General features: G+C 38.8%; 1 protein-coding gene across 4 annotated transcripts in view; it reads left to right on the top strand.

Annotated features, from left to right (window-relative positions):
* The window catches only part of RASGEF1B (RasGEF domain family member 1B), a 30220-nt gene extending 21689 nt beyond the window's left edge, over positions 1-8531 (top strand). For 3 of the 4 annotated variants that reach the window (XM_057411093.1, XM_057411092.1, XM_057411094.1), the window contains exons 9-14: positions 30-109; positions 1393-1488; positions 3858-3953; positions 5179-5302; positions 5944-6016; positions 7168-8531. In XM_057411093.1, the coding sequence (XP_057267076.1) occupies positions 30-109; positions 1393-1488; positions 3858-3953; positions 5179-5302; positions 5944-6016; positions 7168-7192 (494 nt within the window). In that variant the 3' untranslated portion in view covers positions 7193-8531. Of the gene's footprint in view, positions 1-29; positions 110-1392; positions 1489-3803; positions 3954-5178; positions 5303-5943; positions 6017-7167 lie in introns of those variants that run through there. The other variant, XM_057411095.1, reaches the window with a different exon arrangement.
* Positions 8532-9111: the final 580 nt, after the last annotated feature.

Here is a 9111-nt window from a genome sequence, read left to right on the forward strand (position 1 = left end):
CTCCAACAAGTTCTCTTTCTTGTATCAAGCTGGCATGAACATGAGTCCTGTGTCTCGGTTAAAGAAAACTTGGGCAAAAGTGAAGACGGCTAAATTTGATATTCTTGAGGTATGTTTGGCCACTATTTGGACACGAGGCTATTAATAGCATTTCACTTCTAACTGCTCTAAAATGCAAGTTTAGCTTCATTATAACATGCTTAACTTAGTATATTTGTGCTTTTAATGGAAATTCTAGAAGATAAGAAATGTTCAGTTGACTTAATTGGGAAGAAGGAAATTGAAGCAATTTGTTTTTAACTCCCAAACTCACCTCATAAGAGTTATTTAGGGAAAAAAAAAACAACAAAGGTAGGTAACCTTCTGAAAAGGAGATGTATTTGAGAGGGATGGTGTAGGTTGACCTAATGCAGTCCTACCTCTGGAAATCAAGTTGAGCTGTAAGGTGGCTGCCTTGCCCTTTCAGAGAAATTTGCCTTGAAGTAATTGATTGCGGATTACCTTCACGTATCAGAGACCTTTGTCAAGGATCATGTAGGTGCAGCAGTGTATGAGTTTGTGAGTTGCCCAACAGATTATTTGCCTATTAGTTAATTATCCTGCTATAAATGGCAATCAGTTAATTCAGGTTATTTATTAGGAAGTTAAAGAAAATGTAGCATTTTGTACTTGAAATGTTTATTAATATCATCAGAAGATTTGACTTGTGTTGTGAGAACAGATTAAAATAGGATGGCTATAGCCACCTCATGCTTCCTTCCTCCACCCCTGGGTGGGAAATAGCCTTCCTTGTATCAAGGGTGTCTGCACAGCTCAGGAAGTTGCTCTTAAGATTACAGCCCTATTTCGTTTGACCTTATTATGCAGGCTGGTTTTTGCTGGTTAAGGACATGCTTTGTGAGCCATGCAATCATCCTAGTCATTGAGGTACAGCAGTCAGTCTTGGAGCAATGAAGTGGGGGCACTGACATCTTCGTGTGTCTGATCTTATTTTGCCGTTGCCACTGAATCAGCTCTGAGAACCCTGCATCGTAGGAAAAGCTGAATATTAGTGCCAAGACCCATTGTTGTCTTAGTTTAATGATTCTGACTTTTGAATTAAAGCTCCGTTACCTCCTTCATGGGGAGAGAAAGAAGGTCCATGAAGCCTGCCTTTGCTTTCCTGCCCCTGACTTCTATTGTCTCCCTCACTGTGCTGAGTGAACATTTTTGAAAGCAATGTTTTCTTCTGATTGAGTGAACAGTTAAAATGATGCTGCAGCCCTCTAGAAAGCTGTATTAGTGCTGCTGTTCACCAGACTTCTTGCTTTTTTAAAACAGTTGCTCAAGTGAAAAAGAACTGTGTGTGGTGATGACACTGGCTCATTATTTACATTTTTTCATGGCTTGTAGCATCAGATGGACCCTTCTAGCAATTTTTACAATTACCGAACCGCTCTGCGTGGAGCCACTCAAAGGTCCTTGACAGCTCACAGCAGCAGAGAGAAGGTATGCTTGCAAATGGCTTGGCAATGGGTGAAGATGAAATGTGCTTGTTAAGTTTCATGGTAAGCTTTTGTCTTGGAATTCTGGTTCTCAGTAACTCTACCCCTGGTAGGCTTTTAAAAAGAATAAAAAGCCTAAAAACTACCCCTTTATGGGGAGTGTCTAAATATTACCTCTAAGCTACCAAGAAAGTAAATGGAATATTTGAGGAAACTGGTGGCTCAATGAAAATGACCATCTTAGGGCTGCCAGTTTGATTTGGTGCTAACTGAAAGCAGCAAACATTAAGTGATCATTTTGATTATTTAAATATAATAAGTACATTGCCTCAGGTTGTCTCTTTTGACAGAGAACTCTATCTCACAAACCTGTAATAGAGATGGAAAGGCCAAGGATTGAAATGAGGTTCCTAGTAATTTGTTCTTATTGCTGTTACTTGTGCTCAGTCTATGGTTTTGGGTGGGAAAGCTTTAAAATTTACTCAGAGAAGGTATTCTAAAATTCAAATCTAGTCTGAGTTTCTGTCTAGATTCTGTGGAGTCCCCTTCCTGTGTACAGATTTTAGATGCGTGGAGACCTCCTAGCAGCCTTCCAGTATCTGAAGGGGGCCCATAGGGATGCTGGAGAGGGACTCTTCATTAGAGACTGTAGCGATAGGACAAGGGGTAACAGGTTAAAACTTAAACCGGGGAAGTTTAGATTGGATATAAGAAGGAAATTATTTCCTGTTAAGGTGGTGAGGCACTGGAATGGGTTGCCCAGGGAGGTTGTGAATGCTCCATCCCTGGCAGTGTTCAAGACCAGGTTGGACGAGGCCTTGGGTGATATGATTTAGTGTAAGGTGTCCCTGCCCACGGCAGGAGGGTTGGAACTAGGTGATATTAAGGTCCTTTCCAACCCTAACTATTCTATGATTCTATGAGCTTTAAATATACTCTGGAGTTTTTTAGTGGAAATAGATTAATCAGGTGTTTGTGGAATACAGTGTGTTGAATTCCACCTTCAAGAGTGGCAGTGAATTATGCATTAATAGAGGTTGCATCTTTCTTTACTCTTTAAAATAAATTAGCTTTTGAGAAATAAACTGGATTTGGTCACACATTAATGCAGAATCTCAGTTATAGTTCTTGTTCTCTTGGAAAGGAGCCAAATAGCTTCCTAGATGCTCCCCACTTATAAGCAGTTGCTCATCAATTGCTTATAATATTAGAACTTCATTCTGTGTTTAATAAACCTGATCTTGATGCTCAGAAAATAAACTACCAGGCAGGATGAAGCAAATCCATGTGTAGTCTGATGGTCTATGTTGTTGTTATACTTGTGTATATCAATACACATAAATAGATAAATTTATGTGTATATAAATACACATAAATAAAAACAGGGTGGGCTTTTTTCTGATTCCCAGGGATCTGTTCACATATCATTCAAACTACCAGAAGTTTAAATGTAAGGTGTTTACTTCTATTCAGATAAAAGTGAGTTTTATACTTCAAAGAAAGAACTTACAGATACTGAAATGGTGCAGGAAAGTCTCTCATGGAAACAGTGATATTTGTTTTATCCCCAGTTGCAACAAGAACACGTGGCTGTGAAAATTCTTGGAGGATGCAAATGGAAATACAGTCATTTTAAAAATGTAAGAATGTTCCAGCATTCTCCAAAGAAAAATACTTCTGATTTGTTCAGCTGGCAGGAAATGTTGCTTTGTTTTGAGCCAGTCACTGCCAAGGTTCAATCTCTTGCATGAGCTCAGGGAACTGAAGCTCTAAAGCCATTTGTGCTTCTAGCCCCAAATTTTCCATGCTGTGCTTTAATGTGCAACTCCCCTCATTTACCAAGCAAGTTCCTGTCAAGAGGGAGAACTTCATTAAGATACACCGTGCAGGAATTACATGCAAGAAGTGTGCACATCTGAGCTATTATATTTTGGAATCTGCAAGGAGCATGAGAAAGTGAAAACAAGAGGGACACAACATAGAAATGAAATGTTAAGCATATAGTTGTTCTGAACAAGCCTCATAGCCACATTTGACAAGCCGTGGACTGCCAACAGGTACTTTAATTGTGACCCTGGGAGATCTACATGCCAGGAAGACTTCAAGGAAGCAGTTTGGCACAAAGCTGATAATAAAACTATAGGGATTAGCTTGCCATCCAAGGGAGGACTTCCTTTCTAGAGAAATATCACGTATTTTAAAATGTGTTGAATGCAAAATTTCCCTGTAGTGAAAGAGAGAGATATCACAGAGATCTTAGTCCTCTGTTATTTTGCTTACCTTTTGTACCACCTGTCTTCCTTTTATTTTATTCTATAGAGCATTATGTTTTGGTTCAAGACTAGACTGAGAATAATATTGTTCTTTCCTTAGATTGTAATACCTTTCTTCAGCCTCTTGATCAAAGATATTTACTTCCTCAATGAGGGCTGTGCCAATCGTCTTCCAAATGGTCATATCAATTTTGAAGTAAGTAGAGCACTAAGTGGGGTATTGATACAGGGTTATCCCCTTTAACAGAAAACTGAAGCAGATCATGGTTTAGCTTCCTCTGGATTCTGGGAAAGCAAAGTTAGACTGGAATTTGAGTATATCTGTTACTTCACACAGGAGCTGGGAAGCAGTCAGGAAAAAACAGTCTTACTGAGGATGGAATGTTTATAGAAACCCTTTTGATATTCACATTTTTTAGTGTGGAAATAGGTCAGAACTTTTTCCCAGTGCTCAAATTCATCTAAACATTTAAACTCACGAGTGTATTATACTTAATGACAAAGTCATTCAAATCAGTGTTTTAGAACTTCTTTTTTAATTCCAAGTATAAAAGGTGGGTTCATTGTTTGTTGAGATACATATTGTAGTATTTTTACATGTGAGTCACAGATTGTCTCTGAAGAAACATGATTAGAGCAGTAGTGAAGAAGTTTTGAGTCCCTTGTATTGCAGCAATTCTTCTGCCTCTGGTTTCATGCTTGTTATCTGACTCTGTGCATTACCCAGTGATTTATTTTCTGATGCTTTCAGATTTCAAGAAGCCTGGGTCACTCGAACAAAATTACAGTACATTTCACTTGTAGTCATTGACCGAATTAGCCTGGCTCTAAAGTTAGACTATGTGATGATCTGGAATGTCCTTTTATTCAAGGAATCCGTGTGCACTTGACGCATGTTAAGCTTTAATTGAAAGAGTTTATCAGTCAGTGACATCAACACCCTACATGGGGTATGTTTATTTTGGCATAAATTTCCAGCAAGAAAATCAAGCATTTCAGATTAACTAATGAAAATGGAACATCTGCATTTCAAAATATCAGTATTAAACATCTCAAAAATTACTAGAAATTTCACTGCGAAACAGACAAGCATGACCATAATCAAAGTGAAAAGTTAGGCATAAGGAGCATTAGCAGCTCCTTGAAAAGAAAATGAATGCAGCTCATGGTCTACTGTTTACATTCACAAATAACAACAGTTTTACTGGGGTGGAGGAGTGGGAAGTCATCTCAATTCGAAACAGAAATGCAGAAGATAGATAGACACTGAGTTGTCAAGAAAGATCACGTTCAAAAGCTGGGCAGAATCTAAGCCTTGGACTTGAAAGCAGGATCTGTCTGTCTTTCAAAAAAAAAAAAAATGTTCAGGGTGAACAGTACTGTTCAGTATATAGCACCTCTTCTGTTTTCTATTCTGATAGAAATTTTGGGAACTGGCAAAACAAGTCAGTGAATTCATGACGTGGAAGCAAGTGGAGTGTCCCTTTGAGAGGGATCGGAAGATTCTGCAGTACTTGCTCACTGTCCCAGTCTTCAGTGATGATGGTAAGTAGGTCCAGGCTTCCTGCATGTCTGGTGTCACTGGCTACTGCTTAGTTTCTCTTCATGTTAAGTTGTTGCTTCCTCACAGTAAAGAAAGACGCTGTCCTGAGACATCTCTGGTAAGCAAAAAATGCTCCTTGCAAATGAGAGAGAAAACAAGAATTTTCTTTCTACATGCATGTTGTCTATGAGAATTTACATTATCCTTTTCCCTGAAATGGAATGAAAAAAAAGCATTTGTGATCCCTCTAAACATCGTCTGAAATGTATTTATATGGACTTTCAGGATTCTTTACTAAAAGGTGCTGCTTGAGAAAGAAAATGGGACTTCACTGGTTGCTTACAAAAAAGCACCATGTCCCTAGGCTCAGTTTTTTCTTTTGACTGTTTTCTTCCACTCCTGTGCTTTTGAGTTTTTGATAGTTGGTTTTTACCCCTCAGGGTAGTCTTTGTTCTCATGCACTGTTTGGTAGTATTGTCTGGATGTAATTATAAGCAATGCTATACTTCCTAATGGATTCTGGAACCCTAATCTGAGGGATGGATAATATAAGCCTGCTTCATTTAATTTCAGCCACTTTCCACGGAAAGCATATTTTAAAATGTTAGTAGGCCTAACATACTGTATTTGCTTCCAATTGCAGCACTTTACTTGGCTTCCTATGAGAGCGAAAGTCCTGAGAATCACATTGAGAAGGACAGATGGAAGACACTAAGGTTTGTGTTAGAGGTTACCCACATAAATAAATAAAGAGAATGGGATACAGAGCAAGCATCAAACAGTTAAAATCAAATGCCATGCGACATGTTTCAACAGATGGGACACAGCATTGGTGTAAATCCCCCCTCCAGTGTGGGACTTTTGGAAAAAAGAGAACAATCAGTCTTTATTTTAAACCCTCTCAAGCGTTCTCTCCCTTAGGGGATGGGAATGAGAATAAGTAATTCTCTATCTTAATTTCTTATATTATTCAGTGCAGGAGAAAATACTTTCTAAACTTCAAAGAAATGTCTATTTCCTCACAAGAGCACTTTGGTTTCCAAGCAGACATTTCTGCACCTATTGCATCCGTTTATGAACCCAGCCTTTCAGACAGGGATGAAATTTATGCAAAGATTATTCTGGGGAAAATTCATTCATAAAACCAGGTAACAGTTTGAAGTCCAGGCTGGGAAAAACAAATTTAAGCAAAATCCTGTTCTTGGTTTCTCTTCTACTGCTGATTGAACATAGACTCATCAACTCTTTCATTTTACTACCAGTAGAAAAATGCATGAACCATTAGGGCAATATTTTAGCTCATTGCTTCAATCAAGTTTTTTTTCACGCCAGCAGCGAACACTTATCAGGTGCATAGACTGAGGCACAGAATTAAGCACATGTACAGACAGTCTGTGTTTTCACCCTTAAGCCATACCTCCACTGTAGTCTTAAAACTACCAATATCCCAAGGAACTGACCATTGGTCAGGTCTTCTTGTCACTGTTACAGGCAGCTGGAACTTTAACACTTAGAGGTACCCATGGACGTAACATCCAAACTTTTCTGATCCACTGTGCAGCACTGTAGAGACACAGCTGTACACCACAACCCTGAGGATTCTCCTCAGGCTGTGTTGTTTTTTCCTGGGATATCACAGGGGGATGTAACATCTGATTAATCTCAGTTACTCTGTGGAGAGGACAGAAAGGGAGAGTTAACTTGCATCAGTGCACAGACTCTCCATGTTACACATAGTGGCAAGATGGACAAAGACTCTGAGCTTGAAAATCTGTGATAACTCTTATTCAAGGCACTCTGAAGCTGTCTTGAGAAGATTTACATCATTCTAATGATTGTCTTATTTGTATTTCCCTTTTCCTTTCAGGTCATCACTTTTGGGCAGAGTCTAGCACACAAGATGGCCTGTTGCTTCCGCTGTTGCTGTATTATGTGGATTACCAATGGGCATGGCTTGGTTTATTTTTCTGTACACCGGAGCAGGGTTCAAAGTGATAAAATATGTGCAGTCAGTTGCGATATTGTGTCAGCAAAGATGAAACAAGTTAACTCAAGAACAAACAGGCAGCTTCTCACATCTGACAGAGGAGATAAAATCGCAGCCCGCTTGGCTGTGATTCAGGCTTAAGTATTATTGATTGAGGACAGGGCTGACGGAATCCTTTGAATAGCTCAGATGCCGCCTATGAATCATTTCACACCTGGATGGAGTATTTTCCCCCTTCCTTTCCTTTCAGCTTGCTGCTACAAGGACTTTGAAGAATTGATGGTAGATTATGGAGGAGGAAAATATCACCCCTTTCAGTGAAACCCAAGTCTGCACTGAAGAACTTCAACACCCAATAAGCTGAATATAGCCACGAACTTTGACTGATCAGGACTGCTAAAAAGGGGAAGGATTGGACCCAACAAATTGGCTGCTGGGAAGAGTTTCTTCCTACCACTGTAATGGTGGCTGGTTTTTTTCTCTTTTTCTGTTGTTTTGAGTTGGCTGCTGGTAGGCAAACTCATTATTATTATAAGTTATTTTTAAAATATAAATAATAAAAATCAAGACTGGTAGAAAACATACCTGCTACAAAATATAGTAGCTATGTAGCTTGGACTACTTTACAACTTCTAGTGAGGGGTTTTCTTTCTTTCAGTTGGTTACAACAAACTACTACATGCTACAGACATTCTTATTTTTATTAGGTGGTTTTGTTACTCTAGTTTTCTGTACTTTACCTTCTTCTTGTCTTAGGTTGAACAAGCTGACTTTTCTAGAATAGTTTTTGAGAAACTGGTGTACAAACTGTGTTGAAATATGAAAGTATGTTTCTATTAAGTAATTTTTATAACGGCTTTTTTCGAAAGGGTAACAATGGAGAACACAATCCACTTTGACTGAAATAGCAAGATGCCAAAAAGATGAGGCTTCTCAGCTACAGCTGTGAACAAAACAGTCTCCCTGTGTGTTTGCTTTATGGATTATGTTTATGACTGTGAAGTAGTTCACTGTGTTACACACCTAATGAGTTTGTGGTAGCTCCAAATACTTAGTCACTCTATTTATCCTAGGAAGAACCCAATAGGAAAAAAAGAAACTGTAGCTATAAATCACTGTGGACACAAAATCGCTAAGCAAAAGCACATACTTGGCAACAAAGGTATTTGCAATTATCCTGGCACTGTTATTTAAAAAAACAAAAAAAAATAATAATAATAAATATATCTATTTGTCGCACTGCATCTCTTGAGTTTTCAGGTAAACTGTTATTTATGTTCTGTCCATGCCTTTTCAGGCGAATATTTATTTTTGAATTCTGTAACAACATGCTCTAATAAGCCTTCATCAACAGGGATACTGTCCTTAACTACAGCCTGTTTGCTGGTACAAGGTGCTGGAAGTCACTGAGTTACATACTCCTTGAGCACCAGGGCCTCAAGTCATGACAGTGGGGAGGATTTCTCTCCTCCTATTCACTGAGTTAGGGTGAAGGAGAAAGAAGAGGCTAACTCTTTGAAAGGAGACTACTTCTGTGGTTCACAGATTTGCCTCCCAGCTTCCATAAGGTGAGGTCTTTTCCATCTTCCCCTCTACATCCTGCCACCATTGGTGATGCTTACAGGAAGGAATTTGTGTAAAAAGCCAGGGAAAATGTATATTCCTCTTCCACATCTTCCGGAATTAGGATAATCAGGTACATAAATGAGCTTCCATGATTTGCTATCCTAATTGTTAACCTAATTTTTACAGTTTTAGTTCTAGGGGAAGCCAGAGGCTTGAACAAAGTTAGCTTACCTGGAAAAATAACTTCTTTCCTACACT

Source organism: Pezoporus wallicus, unplaced genomic scaffold (assembly GCF_028554395.1).
Source record: "Pezoporus wallicus isolate ANWC-B61680 ecotype Strahan unplaced genomic scaffold, APGP_CSIRO_Pwel_v1 contig_2439, whole genome shotgun sequence".
Classification (NCBI taxonomy): Eukaryota; Metazoa; Chordata; class Aves; order Psittaciformes; family Psittacidae; genus Pezoporus; species Pezoporus wallicus.